General features: G+C 33.9%; 1 protein-coding gene and 1 long non-coding RNA gene across 5 annotated transcripts in view; one reads left to right on the forward strand and one right to left on the reverse strand.

Moving 5' to 3' along the window:
- The window catches only part of Hmgcr (HMG coenzyme A reductase), a 48,951-nt gene that overhangs the window by 10,760 nt on the left and 18,665 nt on the right, over positions 1-19,526 (reverse strand). Inside the window, exons 1-3 of one of the 4 annotated variants that reach the window (XM_046635802.2) lie at positions 18,626-19,128; positions 4,363-4,594; positions 3,818-3,929 (exon numbers count right to left, since the gene is read on the reverse strand). In XM_046635802.2, the coding sequence (XP_046491758.1) occupies positions 3,818-3,929; positions 4,363-4,545 (295 nt within the window). In that variant the 5' untranslated portion in view covers positions 4,546-4,594; positions 18,626-19,128. Of the gene's footprint in view, positions 1-3,817; positions 3,930-4,362; positions 4,595-18,179; positions 18,196-18,625; positions 19,129-19,526 lie in introns of those variants that run through there. The other 3 variants (XM_046635804.2, XM_069137916.1, XM_046635803.2) reach the window with 3 other exon arrangements.
- LOC124223622 (uncharacterized) lies at positions 5,439-9,654 on the forward strand. The gene is made up of 3 exons (XR_006884339.2): positions 5,439-5,684; positions 8,927-9,076; positions 9,244-9,654. It is a non-coding gene; the product is annotated as an uncharacterized lncRNA (long non-coding RNA).

The raw sequence follows: 19,526 nt of genomic DNA on the forward strand, positions 1-19,526 counted from the left end.
TTGTATCATCTTTTGAGAATTGTACAAGGTAGTATTGATTTGATTAATGACGTGTACTTTGGCAGATCAATTTTTTTTTTGTAAAAAATTCAATTACGGCTATAGATTTGAATTACTTAGTAACCATGGATTGAATTTTACAGCTTTAAAAACAACTTGTTGCTTCGAAAAACCGGCCGTTGTCAGAGTACCTTGTCAAAATGTAATTTATAATCGATTAGGATGTTCAAGAAGAAAAAAATAGTATGTTTTACCGGTTTTTACACATTTTCTTCCTTTTTTTTTATCCTGACATTTTATAAGTAGATTTTTACATAGATTCGATTGTAATTGACTGTGAAAGTCAAGGTAAGGCGGTACTAGTATAGCAATAATAATACACGTATTCCTCATCTTTCAGCTGATTTTCTAACTGACTTTGGTCTTGTGTAACAAGAAGGCAAACTTGGTCTTTTTGCCTCACGTATTTGCAATATGCGAGGCGAAGAGACCGTAGATTCCTTGTTACACACGATTTTTTGGATAACAAGAGTGCGTTACCTATTTCTTCACGAAGCATGAAATTGAGGTTAGGGTTGCGTTATATCAGATTTATTAGCGACAGAGCATGCGCGGAGTACAGAAATGACCATTTTTATATTTTAGGAGTTAAAAGTGGTCTTTTCTATACTCCGCGCATGCGCATTTGTAGACTCACTCTACCCTCATAGGGTGCGTTCCGAAACTAGTTTGCCGCTCTAAAAACGCCCTAGGACAGGGACAGAGCTAGTTACGACCTCGACAGATCAAAAGAGATAAAAGATTTTCGGCAGTACTGGGAGCTAATTTCGGAACGCACCCACAGAAACGAATAGTTTGTGCATGGAGCACACGCATGGGAGAAGCGTAAACATGCTCGCGTTATGTAAAAAAAAAATTTCATACGATCGTTTTAGACTCGGCTCGGTGAAAGCCGCGCTATTTGCGAATCCGTGAAATTGGACGAGGTTGAAGTTAGTAACGTTAACCCAACGAAACGTCAGGGAAAATATGATTATTGAACAAATTCCGAACGACTTTCAAGGAGTTGTTTTTTCAAAATGCATATGTACGTTTTGTGTTATCATGATTTACTAAATTTTAGACAATCCTGAAAGTGCAAAGTAACAATTTTTTCCAACCGTGAATCGTGACAGTGACGTTGCTGACTTCACTCTCGTGAAATTAGGGATGCAGCGCATGCAAATACGAACTGTATGATGTGCATAAATAAAATGACTGTGCGTTCCCAAACGCCATTTAATTTCACCAACTACCATCGCGAAGTATTCTACCCGATTCAAACTCTCACTTAATTTTTCACTTTCCAAGTTGCGTGATGCGCGTTTTACAAACACGCACACGCAACGCGATACACCTGTGGTATTCACATAATTTTAAAGAGGCCGGGTTCAATCCCACCAAATTGCCATCACGTTCGTTTATGACTGTTAGATAATCATATTGAGCAAAAGAAGATGAACAAAATTTCGTTGTGAAACAATTTGTCAACCATTTCATCATAATTAAAATATTGAGTATTTCGAGCCTGTGACACAATAAATTCATTTTTTTCCATTTCTGTTGATCATTGCTCCTTTCTTTCTTGTTTTCTCCTTTGGTTACGGTAATTAAGTCTATGGCAGTGAAAGCATTAATGACGAAATTTTTGTTAATTCAAAGCAACCGTATGCGACATTTCATGTAAAAAAGGCAAAGGAAAAAAAACACAATTAAGGACGACATTGAAAAATGCTAAAAGAAATAAAATTTAATAATATTGCGTCATTGCATAGTTTCTAATTTCAAGAATATGATTCAATTAAAATTCGGGAAAATCTAGCAATAAGAATTATTATAATCAAAATCGACCCGAAAAATGTGAGTTGAACTTAATATCTGAAATTGCAAATCAACTGTTTTTGTACAATTCAAATTTGAGGTTTGAAATATTTCTTTGCTGTATTAAATATATAAAACGAACCAATCTAATGTAAACAAAAATGAATAATAAGTCAAATATAACAGAATTTTTGAGTTACAAGAAAAAGAAATCGTCAAGATGAGCGCAATTATTTAAGTTGAAAAAAAAATCGACATAAATAACGAGTTGCGAACAAAATATGAGTACATGCCTAGAGTTCGAAAAATGATGCGGATGGTATTTATTGTTTTCAAATATGCAGGTTAAATCTAAAATCGTAGGGGTAGATTTGGCGCGGAATGCCTCATAACTTTATGCATGTATATAACGTGGATAATGAAGTGGTACGTATACACCACGTGGTTAATGAAGTAAGAAAAGTAAACCGTTGTCACTTTCTATAAAACTTTCCCCGTGAATGTTTCAAGGCTTTCACGTGCTATGCGGATGCATAGCAGGCTTCTTATAATACTGTACATAGATCCGGTTTTATGAATGAAATAGTTACGGTACATTATACCATAATTCGTATTTATTCATACGCGTCTGGAGAATACGGACATATAGATCACATTTCGACCAATTTCAATCAATGTCGAATAATCTGCATAACCGAATATGGGTGAACACGTCGCTTTACATACAGAGATTCGATACCAATTATAACGTTTGCGGATAAACTGTACATGAATTGAACATAAAGTGAAAACTAATAATTTTTGGAAATCCCATTTTTTCAAGGCATGAGATTTGATTGAATAAAAGGGGCAAAAAGAGATGATTCACCGGTAAAGAAACGTTTTTTTTTTTTAAGTTTACTCCGATCCGGATTATTTAAACTAATCAATTTACCAATCCATACTTTGGTTACAGAAAAAAGGACAATAACAAATAAATGCGATGTTTCTCGAATTCCTGAGTACAGATTTAATTACAATTTCAATCTGACGAAGTGACGATTTCCTGCCAATATTTCATTGATTGACAGATTGGATTCGTGAATTTCTTGGGTGTAAACAAATTGCAAAATATATCCAATTGATTATCATACAAAATTATCAACCAACATGTAATCAAAACGTGGGGATTAACAATTTTATATAATAAGCGAAAACTTGTTTGTTCTATCTTCAGTTGAATTATGATAATAAAATCCTGACGAATATAATAATCATATATGATATTCCCAAAAATTTAAAGTGCAATTTTGTGAAATCGGTTATGTATAATTTTCTCTTCTTCACCGAATGCTTACTAAGCTTGGTAAATAAGTACATAAATATAAATATAGAAGGCATTCAGTGAAAAATGGAAAATTCCATGTAGAATTCTCAAAATCTATCCTGAAATCCCCATGAAGTTTCAATGAAATTTAATATGGTAAAATTCTCAACGGTACGTTGTGTATGATGAAATGTAGAAAATTGCGTATACGAAAGTCTGTCATATCTAGTGACGAAAAATTACGAAATTTTTTGCATTTGTATTTCAAACAAAATTTTGCAAAAATTTGTCAATTAACCCCATATAGAAAATAAGAAAAATTTCTAAAGCCTTCTGTGAAGAATATATTACATGATTAAATCGTCGAGAAATTTAGTGAAATGTAGTAAATTCCGCACGTCAAATTTCGTCGAATCATCGTGAATTCATGTATAAAAGAACATCGTCATTTTGAGAGTTCAATGAAATGCAGAAAATTCTATGTGAAATGCTTCGCTAGATTTTTTGTCAGATCACCGTGGAATTTAAGAAATATTTTGTCAGGTGTGCAAGAGAAAAAAAAAGATAAACACCAGAAAAATCGTTCGTGGATTCTAATTAACATCTTTACAAATGTGTAAAAAGAAATGTATTGGAATGTTCAAGCCTTACCGAGAATATACTTGGACCCCAATTTGTGGAGATTGCAAAACTGATAGTAACTGTAGAGTACAGCCAGGCATCGAATAATCGTCATAACGATCATATCGGCTGCATTCAGGTCCTAAAAATAATAACAAATTGTTAAAGCATGATCTTAGCACGCGTTATCTTAAGGTTATGTAGTACTCCTGCCTTTACCGAACGAGCAAACTCACCTCTTTTCTCCCCATATTAAATAAACAAATGAACGGAAGGAGTTCAAATTTTGACAATGCATCGCTCTATCGTAGCGGAAATCATGAAAGCTAGTTATATGTCGAAAATCGTAAAAAAACGTACGGTTTTTTCACATGTGTTGTTTTAACATAAGAATAAAATAGGTGAGTTGGCTCGGTCGGTAAAAGTAGAAGTACCGCATGGCCTTAGAGATTAAAAATGCAGGCATTCTACAGGGTCGAGTATATTTGTAAACACACAGAACTTGGTCAACTAATTGCGATGAAAAAATTAAGCAAATACCTATTTGAATATGTATAAATAAATAATAAACTTACATCCCCGCTGCAGCGACCGTTCCAGCAATGTTTACCGGCCGTGTGAAGACTCTTGTCTCGCTGATGGTTACTTCCGGTTTCCAAGGTCAACATACACGCAGTCAAGGTCAATGTACCGACGATAACCTCGAGGGAATGACTAGCGCAGAAACGGCCATGGGCCGCAAATATTCTTGCAACCATTTTTGATATCGCCAAATTTCCAAAGCCGAGTCAAAGCGAAGGCAACGACCTGCAATCAAAACAACACAAACGAACGGTTGTTAAATTTCAATTCTACAGTGTATGTATTTTATTTTCATATTTCATGCACAAGAGTGAAAGCGTCATTTCTAAATAGTTAAGTAGGGTGGTAGGATGAAGCTCGAGATTTTTTACCAATTAATTTAATAGTATTTATTAAGGACAAAAGCTTAGATATCGATGCTTCGTTTCAAATCACTTCAAGGTTATCAAAAAACGTGCAGATTTCATTCTGCGACCGAACATTTTATTCAGACGATTATTTTTCACAAAGTCGGTGAAAAAGATGTTCATTATTATTATTTTTTTTTTCATTTTTCTTTCAATAGCCAATTTAACATTGGCGATAAAAAAATGTTCCAACCATTCGAAGAGATTTGAGACGAAGCATTAAAATCTAACACTTTGTTGATGTTGAATTGCAATAATTTAAATTTGTCGTATATTCAGAGGAATCCCCGTAGCTCACGACTATAATAACTCGACAGATAATCAACATACAACCAACTCGTAATACAATTGGTAAAAATTATTAATTTCTGGCTCACCGACCTCTTCAAATAAGTTATACAACTTCGCTATAGACAGATAATTGAATTTATACTTCAAGGCGTTGTTCGTTTTTAAAGAATTAAAACTCGAAGTAGGGTGGAGGTAGGAAAAGAGAACGAAGAATCGTGCCAAGTCGAATAACAAACAGACTCGAGATGCTGTATCGAACGTGGAGTGGTCCGATGTACAGTGAGGAAAAATCGAGAAATGGTTCCTTCTCAAAGTCTTAATGTTAATCTGGAACGAACAGTTTCGAGGAAATTCGCTTCACGGTGTGTACGATCTGTGCCACACGCATGAATTCAATTGGAGTATAACGAAGAATTACAAGATTGTGTGTTTCGAAGTAACAGCTCAGTGTTAAAGAGAGAGAGATAGATAGATATACCATATATATAGTTACAGGCGATGAGATAAATTTAATGCTGTATGTGAAACGCAGCCGCTATTCTTAAAACTTTTGCTATTTCCAACGATTCAGTTTAACGCAACCACACGTCGCGTAGTGAGAACTGGATAAACGACACGTACGTAATTCGATGAATAAACTTCCTCTTCTTGTTACTTTTCGTATCGTTCTGCGTCTCGATTGATAAGTTCTTTCTTTTTTCTTTTTCATCTTCTTTATGATCGGCTTCTCTTTTTATTATAAATGTTTACACGGTAACGAACACGTGTTTCTCTGAGTTAAATCTCAGACGCCGATCAGGCTGAACTTCGAGGCGTTTAACGATATAAGAATGAATAAGTCGAAATGGTTATCTTGTTAATAGGAGATTGGAAAACTCGTTTGAATAATTTCCAGTAATTTTATTTTCGTCAATGACAGTGATTGAGGATGAAACGTGATAGAAATCAGTCTGAACAACTTTGAATAACACGAAACAGAATGTTACGACAGTCTGAAAAAAGCTTTTGTAGTTGGGACGTTCGAAATGATTGAACTCTGCTGTCTCTGATCTTTTCTAATGTTTTTAGCTTATTTTGTTAAGCATAAAAATGTCCAGAGCTCACTTGAATGTTTTTTTTTTTTTTTAGTGGACAAAAATAAGTTTTCGTAAATACGGTGCAACGGATGTTCGTCAACAATAACATTCGCGTGAGACTTCGTAAGTGTTTTTGTGAGAATCTGGTTTGGGAAGAAAATCCGTCCAAAAACATTAGAATCGAATGTAAAAAAAAATACCAGATTTAGAAATGAAACCTTTTCACAAATTGTTGACATCTTACAACTCGTGTAATTCAAATTCACTCAGATCCATTGCCGTTTTATACGTGTTCACTATTTTCATACGTGTTACATTGAAACAAGTAACATTGCACAAGACTTTTTAAATAAATAAATGGTCATCCTTGAACAAAGGTATCCGGTATAACAAAACTCGAGTAGAAGAAATAAAATAGAAACAGACGACGAAATTACTCCGTAAAAATTTATTTGCACTTTGAATCATTGTAACTGCACGAACTAACGTTATACCTGGTATAATCGTTATGTCACTATCTTCTTCTCATTTTCATGCGTACATGTCTACAATCTGTTCGCCGAACGTGCCAAAGATATTTATTGTCGTAGAAAAGTCATTCTTAGAGAAGAACGACGTACGCAACAGCTGAAAAAAAAATGTTTTCAATTGAATCGAACAAGTGATGTTTGTCTAACTGAACGGTGGTTGAAAAATAATAAACTGAAAATTGCTGTTCAATTGTTTATGTGCATACGATCTAGTAATGCTATTTTTAAATTTGAAAAAAAGAAAGAAAGGAAGAAAGATAAAAATAAGATATCCCATCCGTATCAACCAACGCGAGAGAAAATATTATAAACTCGCAGATAAACAACCAAAAAATCATGCGAAATGAAAATTACAGCTGTTCGGAATATGGGCTTCAATGAAAAGTCCCTAGCGAGCCTATAGTGATTTTTTTTTTTTTTTTTTTCCCTTCAACCAATGATTCGGACAGATAAATATTTATAGGGACAAACTGGACGAGTCAATGTGTAAAATAATATACGTGGAAAGTTTATAACTCGTATGTTAAAGTTTACAAAATCTTGTGTGGTAGAATATAGACGTCGTTTCAATCTCATCTTTTCCAGTTTTTTTTGGTTTCCTTATTTTTTAAACCTATTTATGGTTAGAATAAACATTAAACACGCACGTGATGTTCTGGAAGTCTGGTTTGGACAGAATATTATAACAAGATCGGTTAAGATTATAAAACGCAAGTGTGTGAACAGTGACGTGGGTTTGAATTTTTTTACAAACACATACAGAGGTATATAATTTATATAACCTTTAAGTAATCGTTCTTTGGCCTTTCTGCTGCGAATTATGACATCACGATCAATTTTTTCATAATTTCATAACGATATTTCTCACTATCCAAGAAATTTTTCAGTTTTATTCTCGATCTAGTTTATTGTTTATAGATCAATCGTTTTTAAATTTCGTGATTCGTTCGGATTTGCGTGAAATAATAATCTGTCCGGTTACAATTGCAGTATATAAGTTAATTGGTACTGATTTTTCTAGAAAACTGCGTAAATGAATGTGTTTTTTCTACAGTTATTATTTGTTTGCTTCTGTTTCACAAAATAATTCATAACATTCAGTCAAAAAATCCACTGTTGACAAAGGATTTATTTATTTTTTTTTTTTCCCCTGAAGAATGTGCATTTTTACTTACTAAATTTTAAGTAGATACTAAAGAGGAGGCGGCGATTGTCAAACAAATTCCTGTAACTAATTTAAAATGTACCACTGAATTATGTAATCTATGTAGATAATTGGTAAAATGCCTGAAACATACGTATAAATTACTGTTATTTGTAAAATAAAAGAACAGAATGCAAAGTTTTACGAATATCTAAAACCTCGTCTTCTCGTGAATTATTATTTCGTCTTCATCCTACGAAGAAAAAAAAAAAAAACTATCGTACCGTAATGTGTTATAAAAAGTTATGTAGTATCAATATTTTTGGATGGAAAAATGATGAAAGTACGATAAATACGTACAGACTTTGTACATATAGAACGACTTGACCGATTCTAACGAAATTTTTGTAAAGAATTAAGTAGGCACTCGATAAATATTGTCCCATCGATCACCTTTTATTAATCTTCAGCTATTTCTTCTTACGAAATGGTCGTCGTAAGAGATTTTTTTTAAATTCTTCACTCTCAACTCGCGTCAACTTTCAGAAAATTAACAACTTCAATAGTTTTTAGTGAGCATTTTTTCATGCTGAAATAAATCTCATGGAATTCTGTGGCGTCGAAATGCAAAAAAAAAAAAACCCGACGAAGATTTGAAAGTTTCACGATAATATAATAATCATCGTGCAATCAGCGGATTATGAATTAACTTATAACGAGTTCACGTCTGTGCAGAAATTATCCAAGACAGATCGTGAAAGAATATTGAGCATCGATTTTATTCATGGATAATTTCTGCTCACCGACGATCCGTTGTAAATATTTGTTCGATGGGTGAAAGAGAAGTCGAAGAAAATTAAACTGCGCACGTTTATTGAAATCCGCGAATAACGAACAAGAATAAATGATTTTACACACATGTACGTTACACGGTGTATTATTCTTATACATAGATCGGAACATTTTATAACGATAACAAACCAACGGCCCGAGTAATGTAAACAAATGAAACTCTTTTCAACGATAAATGTATAATGATACACGCAAGATGCGTGAAATAAAGGTGAATTGGTTAAACATTAAATTAAGCCATATAAAATGTATTACAGATAATTTATTAATTCCTCGTGATTTATCTCTGCACCCATGCAGCCAGCAAAGAAGAAAGGAACCGAGTGATAATTACGAAGGAAACAAGGATAAAAAAGAAGATGAAAAAAGTTTGAATCAAGAATTTTTACGCTGGAAATTAACGTGAGGTGAGAATCAAAAACGTGAAAGAGAAGTCGAAATGGACATAAATTGTACAGAGACAGTTGTATATTATAGAATTATGATCAATAAACATTTTCAATGAATTGAATAAAGATCGGTTCGAGATAAAACTATAATAAATAAATCATTTTTTTTTCTCTGTCATTTTCAGACACGGTGCGAAGTCCATAGCTTTAGACTGCATTTTCCATGAAAGAACGTGTATGATTATAGATATACCGTACGATACGTGCCCTTGAAAAAAGAAAGAGCACAGGCAGTGGATTGAGAAATTTCGAGGAAAGTTATACGGTATAAAGTTGCCCAACTTTCCGGTGAACGGCAATCAACTGAACCACCTGGCAACGACTCATACCTGGAAACGATATATTAACATGAATTTATTACCAGCTGTCCGAATTTTCTTTACCGTTGAAAGATGTTCATGATTATCTTGGATCGTCAATTCTTTCTTTACGCCGAAGTTCCGGGTAAGCGAGACGTTGAAAGAAAGTCCAAAAAAAAAAAAAAAAACTATCCCTCGACCTTTTTCAGTATCTGCAAGGGAACGTTTCTCGTCGAAACAATGTCCAAATGATGGTATTACGAATGAAATACGAGTAAAATTAATCAAGTTGAATTTAATTAGTAAAAAACAATGTCTCGGTTAATATTGAAAGACAATCGAAAGAAAAAAATTCAGGGAAATAGCTCAGTTACCGAAAACTTTTTAGACACTGTATTATTCTGACATTTTAACGAAACAACAGTTTCGAATAAATCGTAGCTGATTTTGTTTGTAAATTGATTATGCACGACTCGTCCAAAGTTAAATTTTCATTGAAATTTTCAATTGATCAAAAGAAACACAAATGATGTAAAATCAATGCAGGTTATATGTGACAAACTGATGATTTGATTAAAAAATATATTTATTCAATTAAGAAGCCGTGTCAGGTGAATTGTTCGAAATGTATTTACAATCAGAATGAGTTGTTGTTATTCATCGAAACTGGACAAACTATGTACGAATTTGGCGTTAAAAAAATGGTCAAGTTACAGCTTATTAATTACTAAACTATTTCGATAAAAATTCACAGTTCTTGATTAATTTTTTTTAACTAAGAGCATAGTTTTCATCCGAAACTTATCGGAATGGAATTCGGTTACTGATTCTAAGTCTCCATTTTCCAATTGTTCCGTTTTAACACTTCTTTTTACCGGACTGTACACCTAATACGTATGATCTTTGAGATATATCACCAAAGATAAGTAGTTATGGGTACTAAAATAGTGTGTATGACGACAAAGTTCAGCAGTTAAAGTTCGGAGGAAAAACATATAATAACACCACAGTGAAATTATCAACATTCCGCACGAAAAAATATCCGTACAACGTGTTTTCTGAAGTAATTACTAAACGGGATTAACACATGTAGATAATAAATATTGTTAGAAACAGATTAGAAACGCGCTTCGTATACTGACATCTGATAAATTACCTGTAATAATGAGACGTTGAAAAATAAGGTAATATGATCTTTAACCGAAGAGTCGATTCAAGAGAATTCGACCGAAATCATCGACACCTTAGCATACCGTAATAGAGGAAAAAAGGTAAAAATCGCAAATTTCAAAATTATAGTATAGAAAGCCAACCTCAGGAGATTTAGAAAGCATATCCTTCGTGCGAATTTGCTCAACATATCCTGTCTAAATCTGTTTTATCACTTTTGTCCGAATCTGTTTTATCCCATGTATCTGAATCTGTTTTATCACTTGTGTCTGAACCTGTTTTATCACTTTAGATGATGAATACAGATGCGATAACGTAGCGAACTGCCGGGAAACTCCGTTCTGTCGATAACTTTTCGCTTAACATGAATTCGTTTCGCTCGCTGCAGCTCTCGGCTATAGGCACCGTTTACACTCTTAATCTTGACTGTTAGAAAGTCGGCGACCTTGTAGCGAAGATTTCGTGTTGTAGGACTATCACCTCGAAACTCTTATAATGTACACGCCATTACAGGTATTCTTTACACACATGCTCCGGGGTTAGTGGCATGTTTTTTTTTTCTTCTCGCTCTCATTTTTTAAACTCAATCTTCGACGAGTTACAGATTCCGAGAACGACAGGAAATTGCACACTGCCGAACACTGGCATTATATTGCATATGTAGAGTGAGGCATATTTGAAGTGTTGCAAAAAAGTTCATAAGGTGTAGGTATCTTATTGTACAGCAATATAATGTATAGCTTGGAAACGTTGTTAAGGATACCAAAAAAACCATAGAAATGAGTATTTTTCTAGCGAAAAAAGATCGGTCTTTTTCGAATCGCAATTTTCTAGCGAATAATATTATACTAATATCATGAAAGAAAACAAAAAAATACGTAAAAGCATAAAAGGATGTCCTCCTATTAGAGTCTTCTTGGAGAAAGAAACTGCGGTTGGGCTTTCAACTTGAAAAATATTGAAAAACAAACACTGAATTTCGTCTGTACAAATTACCAGTCCAATAATAATTCTTCCATAATAGCGATGAGATGAAATGTGACGAACCGGTGTACCGAAATTCTTGGCCGAAAACGTGAGTGTTTTCAAAATTTACACAAAAATCAATCGAACACGTAATATAATTCATCACAAATATGTATATATATCAACGCATAGGAATTCAATTGTAAGAAAGATTATAAGTTGTTATTAGGTGTAGATGAAGCAGCTTCGTGCAAAAAATACTCAAAAGCTTAACAAAAGAACCATGTAAATAACTAAATACGTAAACAGAACATGGAGATAAAAAGTAAAAAATTGGTTATTCAATTTCGCTACAATGTTCGCAAATTTTCGAAAAAAATGTAGACAGTTCCTTCTTCATAATCCACCACGAAACATCTGTATCAGTGACAAAAAGAATTGAAGAAAAAAAAAACGGTGCGGTAACCTGAACACGTAATGCTTTAATTAGATTAATTATCGACAGTATTGTTGACGCCTGCGTTTGCTTTCGTTTTATAATATTGTCGTAACTGTAGATCCAGAATTCCGGATGGCTATCAATCATTATACATATTCTGAATTGTGAAATATTGCAATTAAGCCTTTGAAAGAAAAGTGTCGCCACTGGTGGGCGCCAATCTAGTATTCAAGCAGCAATTATGTAATTGCGAAAAAGTTAGCAGGAAGCCGGGTATTTCGTATTTGCTAATACATTTAGGGCATATTTTTATACCAACATAGCCTTGTAGTCTGCGAGGACACTTTCAGGACAGTCGAATTATCGTTTATAACGACGCGTCGAGAACTGATAAACTTCTTTATTTAAAAATTCCATTGCGGTGAATTTTTACTGGAGAATTATATTGAATTTTTTTTTTTTCTTTTTTTTTTCTTTGCGGCGCTTTCTCCAAATCCGCGCATGGGATCGATTCTGAAGAATTTGTAGAACAGATAAACTAAATTTAATGAGGAAACAATTGTATGTTTCCGATTTAGAGAAAACGCATGATTCGTTTTATAGAAGTCTACGTTTTCAGAAAAATGAATGGGTTTTAAGGACATGCGAGATTTCTTTTTTATCGACCAAGTAATCTAATTCTGACTTTTCGATATCATTAATATACTGATCAATGGAGTTTTTTTTAAATTTAGAAAAAACATTGCTCGTTCATCATAGAATTCGAAAATCTCATTGATGTCCGACAAGTTATCAAAAAAAAATGTTAAACTTTCTTCCACATGTCTCTATTTTCACGATTCCCAGATTTATGGATCAGTGAAGTAAGTGGCCAAGGGAATTTCCACCATTCTGGAAATAATGATGAGTAAAATGAGGCATCGTAAGGCTATTTTCATACAATATTCAGGACTGTAAATAATAACTAAAATTTATAATCATTTTTTGAATACAGAACGCTCAGCTGAGCGTTTCCTTGGTTCGCGTGATCGCCGTAACACGAAGTGGCGCTCGCGTTTGGGGCGATATTTTCAGTTGCTAGGCAACCCAGGTAACAAAAGTCCGACTGATCGTAGTTTCTGCCCAAAATTATTCAGATCCGTAGTTTTATCATCCTAGTTGAAATATTGTACGAAGTAAATCCTGCGACGACTCATTTTACACCTAATTATTTCTAAAATTGTAAAAAGTATGTCGATCACGGAGTTTACTGCTATAAAAATTTTGATATTGGAAAAATGGTAACTAGTGACAAAAAAAAAAAAACCTCCAACTTTTTTTTCGTAACTTTCCGAATTTTAAGAAAATTACCCAAATTTTACGACCTAGGAGAAATGCCCTGCCGAAATTTGTACAAATTCATTAATCTATCGATGATAGGGAAAAATAAGAATCCGCCGACTCGGTAGATAAGAAAGGACTATCGCATACCCTTAATGGATGAATTTCGTGTCACGTGATCTAAATAGCTGTATAATTTGTTACGTAATAAATATATGCCCGGTCTAGAGTTTCGTTCAATATACATTTGCAAGCATCGAAGAAATAAGTAAATGTGATTCATCTCGCGGGGAAGTCGTTATAGGTATATAATATATATATATACATTGGGGTGATTAAAAAAAAATCATTACTTATTTCGAAAAAAAGTGGTAGTGAAAAAACGATTCGAAATGACGAAAAAATAATGCCTGCAGACGGAAAAATTTTTCACTCAAGATTTAGAGGTAGCGCATGTCGATTTTATGTATTTATTTAAGGTTTTTTTCTTTTAATTAATTAAAGATCTAGTAGATCGAGATCTAATTTTAAAAGTTGTCTGAAAAACACCGTGTAAAAAGTACAAACTTTAAGCTTGAATTTACTTTTTTTTTTCGATTTTTAGAATTTTTCGAAGGGTAAAAATATACTCGCCAAGTTTAGTTGATTTCATTAAAAAAAAATGTCAAATTTAACAAGATAGCTTTTTTTAAGAATAAATCAATCTACAAAAAAGGTATCTTGTCTATATTTTACGAAAAAAAAAAAACCTTAATTAAATACATAAAGTCGACTTGCGCTGACTCTAAATCTTGAGTAAAAAATTTTTCCGCGTGCAGGCATTATTTTTTCGTCATTTCGAATCGTTTTTTCACTACCACTTTTTTTCAAAAAAAAAAAAAAAAAAAAGAAAGAATGATTTTTTTGAATCGCCCTAATATACATGTAAGGTATTTATAATAATAAAATCGGTGACCCGGCATTATGCGCACAGTGCAAAGAGAATAGGTCAACTCCCGCCAATGAATGAAACGCTCATGCACATAGGGTATGATGAATTTTTTACTCTACGTACTGAGAGTACGCGCACGCGTACGTGAACGCCATATTGAATTTTGACAATGGATATTACCAAAAAAATCGAGCTTATATTTTAAGACACCAGTTTCTTATCCCGAGACACCGAGCTCGCTCAACCTTCCAAACCTCAATACACGTTAAAATATATCGGTGTTTCGCTTGGAATTAATATGCGTGTAAAAAAAAAAAAAAAAAAAAAAAAAAAAAAAACTTGTAGACGTATCGCACAATTAAAATTAAAATCGAATTTCAGAAGAACACTTTCGGAATTCGTAAGCTTGACATATTCAAATGACGTGGGAGGAACATGCATTCGGTGTGTTATTGTTTTTTAAATTGTTACCGCCTCTCCGCAAAAACTTTCCTCTGAACGAAATCCGCAGCTTTAACAGTTCGCCATTTATAAACGTTGAAAGTAAATTTTGAGTAAATTAAACCGTCAGCTTCGCAAAAAAAAAAAAAAAAAAAAAAACAAACAAATCAAAACGACTCTTTCGTATCTAGACAGACTCCGTTGCTAATTGAATCACAGAATTTCTTGTCCGACTCTGTTTGAAGACGCGATTTTTGTACATAAATTTCTAATATTTTATTGCATCGTAAATAAAATTAAACTGAATTCCCTCATTTCATCTTATTGCGTTTCAAAATTTTCAACATCGTGATTCTCATACATATAGCTCTCAATAAACATATGAATGAATGCTATTTCAAATACCTGATACAACTTCGAATTCGGCACAATATTTCCTCTAAACATGTATATATATATACATGTAAAAATGTTACATACATATTATATGTACCATATCGTACATACAATACAACCACGCGCTCGATTTGAATCAGAATTGTAAAAGTTGGGTCATCGGTGCAGGAGGCAAGCAATTGGTACGTCGCTCGAGTAGTTTCTTTACTTTTCAAATGGTAAAATTCCCGTGTTATACACGTCAGTTATCGGCGCAAAACAACTTTATTTATTCCGCAGTTGTATACCTTTACGTGTGCAGTTAAAAATAAAATATCCTCAACCTTTGAAGTCGTTATTATAAACTTTCGTTTATTTATTTAACATCTTTCGTTTTAAGATCTCTCTATTTCTCTTCCTTTTTTTATTTTACTTACTTAATATTTTTAATCAGAACTTTGCCGAAGAAATTTTATCATTTCGCGAAGGTACAAAAACTTCATGCTACCAAGTCTAGTATACACTTTGATTATTTGAAGAATTTAATTTTTTCTACAAATTTATTGTCCTACAATCAAAGTGACTCTCGATTTTATAAGTTACATATGATGAAAAACTGAATACGGATTTCAACACCCGAGTTGTTTTACGATTATCGTTACAGTCACTGTCACTTTTTTAAATAATTTATGCAACCAAAGAGTTCAAGAGCGAATCGCGACGTTGAGTGTAACGGAGATTGGATTGGAACACGTGCGTGATTCGCTGTAAAATGTGTGGACAAGATTCAACGGGATTTTGGCGAAAATGAAAGTCAGTCTAGCACAGTATGTGCAGATATTGCAAGCATGTAGAGTAGTATCGACGTAGGCGATTACACAAGAACGACGAGAGAGGAAAAAGAAAGAGGAGGAAACGAGATGAAAAAAGTTTATTAGTCAAGAAAAAAGTGCGCACCTACCTATAAAATTTATTCGCGAAATGATTCACTATAACCGAACGACGATGATTCGCTTACAAATGATTGTATATGGAATTATATGTATTATTCAAGAGAATCAACTTTCGTTTTATTGAAATTTTAAAACTAGTTATGCGTGCATATATATGTATTATTTCATCGAAAAAAAGAGAGACTTTTTTTTACGTTTACCTACACCGGCGAATTGGTGCATGTTTTCAATGCTCGTTATTTCTTTATTTAATGCACATTATAATGTACCTGTCAACGACTTAAATATGAGAAAATAACGTCATGCTCCGTTGATGCGTTAATTTCGGAACAAGACCAACAAGATGGAGCAAAATTCACAAGAGACGCATGATTCACACTAAGATTTTATGCAGATCAAGATTTTTAATATTCTCTGACAATCTTGTTCTACTCACAATCAGATTCGTTGAAATTTTAGTGCACTGAGAAAAAAAGTTTATTTACTGTGAACAAACGTATATTCCGTGTGTGGCGAAATAAATGTATTTTTATTATTATCAAATTTTATATGAGCCAAATAATGATCGATAGAAATTTTTTAACGGTCAACAAATATTTGGCTCAATTAAAATTTGATAGTAATAATAAGGAAACATTTATTTTGCCATATCCAAATGTATGTTTGTTAACAGTAAATAAACTCTTTTCTCGGTATGTTCATTTTAATTATACTAAATACTCCATCACGACATATTAATGTTTGCCACTGAATTTATGGAGATTCATTTATGCCATAAATGGATACTTTTTAATAAAGATAAAGTTACGTAGCATTATATATTAGGGATTCTCCGTCAACTCGGCCACTTTTTTTTCCGACCATCTCAGATCTGCCCCATAATTGGTTACATCAAAGTACTACTGAAAGGTACTCTGCGTGAATGTTTTCAGATTTTTTAATTCAGTATTTGAGAAATTGCCGTTTTTTTTCAAATGAATATATCTCGGAAACTTGAAGAAACAAATTCGGTCGAGGTACCGGTATAAAAAAATTAATTTGCGTGGGTTCATTTTTTTTACCCTAGAATCTCGATCCGCGCCACTCTGGCGATTTTTTTGCGATATTGTGACACATATTGGAAGACCCTGTAATTTGTTCAGCAAAAAACGGGACCTTTTTGAATAAAAAGAATTTCTTCCTTTTTTGGTGAAAAATCAGCGTTACCGGAACGTAAAAATTTTTTTCAAAAATTCCTCTCGAAAGCTAACAAAAAACTGCAACTTTTATGTAGAGTCATTTTTTTTCGGTTACTTCAAGTTTCCGAGATATATTCATTTGAAAAAAAACGGCAATTTCTCAAATAATGAATTAAAAAATCTGAAAAAATTCACATAGAGTAACTTTCAGTAGTATTTTGATATAACCAATTATGGGGCAGACCTAAGATGGTCGAAAAAAAAAAGTGGCCGAGTTGACGGAGAATCCCTCATACATATGTATGTATTACAAATAAAAAGTATCGACTTTTGATCTCTTTAGCACTAATTTTCAGTACAGTCCAGTAAAATTAGCAAAAATAGAAAAATTAGCCGGTAAAAGGCTGTAAATTGTCAGAGACTTTTATTTTGCCACAATTTTGAAGAAACTAATACATTGAACTTTCTCATTAATACTATGTCAGCGTGTTTAGAGTTCGGCACAAAGTTGGCATACGGATGAAGGCCGTTGCACTTTGTTTTCACAATTAGCGCGGTAAAATAAAATATGAAACTAACCGCCATAACTGAGTATTTGAATGAATTTTTTTTTATTTCATATTCTTGTAGATTGGAGAAAAATATTTTGAACGTATTTTTTCGATTGAATCAAAATTGCCATTGATATAACAGATTGAAAACTATAACATTGTGACGTCACCCATGTTAAGATATATCTATATCTATATATATATGTATAAATTAAAATCAGTGAAATTCAATCACCTGTAACATGAAAAATTATCATTTTTAACGAAAAACAAAAAATACGTCCTTGTTATTTTGGTTTGCACCGCATTGCGCACCCCTAAAAATGAAAAAAAAAAAAAAAAATTTCATTCAAATACTCAACTACATTTTTACTCTGTCACGAACATTAGAATTTCAGACATAATATCCTTGAACTATCCACATACGTATACGTATACCTATATCGTGCAGCTCCAACTTTCTTGCGACGATTGTAGAAAATAACGTTAGTGCATCGCGAGACCGGTACCTTATAGTATAAGTAGTATCCATCTATATATCTGCGTGTAGGTACGTAAGTATCTCTTACGTAAATACTCGTCCAAAAATATCCCCCCCCCCCCCTCGCCGCTCCACCTTCCCACCCTCGCGCACCACTCGTTCGATTTCTCCTTCACTTCTTCTCTCGATATACCCTATTTCTATCTCTCTCTCCCTTTGTCATTAACGAAGAAAACAAAAACAAAAATAAAAAAAAAAAAAAAAAAAAAACAAATAATTCAACTTCTTCCAAAGATTTCACCGTCGTCGAAAGTTGCCCACATATAATAATACGCAAATGATAAGGCTAAGTGAAAAATTTGTAAACGTGAAGGTGGTTGTGAATCCATGGTTGGTTGCTTACGGTATTAAGTTGGATGGATGGATGAACGAATGGACGTGTACCAGCAGCTGAGTGGTTCAACAGTTTTTGAAAGACGTCATCGGCCCGCCACTATTTCGAATCCAACGTTCACGAGTGGGGAGCCTCGAAAGAAGTCCAAGTGAAAAAAACGTCTCTATCAGGATAAAATTCGTCGAGTGAGAGTTGAGGAGTATACACGCGCACCACACTCTCTCCTCAGCACCTTCATCATCTATCCTATTTCTCGCGTTATACTCTCCTCACGACTAATTTCACACACTTTTTACAAAAATTCGATTGTACGACCGACTGTCTGTCTGACTATAATTGCGAACGAACCAACGATTCACGGCTCAGCTACCCGGCCGGCTCACCTGCCAACTGCCAACTTCCAACTTCCAACTCCAAACTAATGGACGAATCGACGAAGCGAGTGAGCGACCGTTCGGTACGGCGCAGCACGGTGCATAGCACACTACACGAACCGTCAAAAGCTGTGAGCTACAATGTTTGGGTGAATCGGGATGGACGTAGGAGGTGGTGGAGGTTGTGGAGGAGGAGAAGTGGCCGCAAGTTCTCTCCGATTGCCTCCCCTCCAAAAACCGATCGCCGGAGATCGCTTGGTTCCGTTAGTGTTCGGGGTACCAATCCATGAGCTCGATGTAGGGGAACGTTGGGCACTACGGACCCCTAAGCCGTTGGTTATTTTTTGTGGTTGATTTGATCCGTGTAGAAAAAATTCGTCATTGTACTGCCATAATTTCGATATAAAAAAATTTTAATTTCTGGGACCTGACGGACTCCCTTCAAAAAATGATTGCAATGACTCTGCATCCTTTGATCCTACCTGTATTGAATCTGAATCATTCATTGATCTGTCAATATGTAGATACGGTTAAAA

The sequence above is a fragment of the Neodiprion pinetum genome, chromosome 7 (genome assembly GCF_021155775.2).
Source record: "Neodiprion pinetum isolate iyNeoPine1 chromosome 7, iyNeoPine1.2, whole genome shotgun sequence".
Classification (NCBI taxonomy): Eukaryota; Metazoa; Arthropoda; class Insecta; order Hymenoptera; family Diprionidae; genus Neodiprion; species Neodiprion pinetum.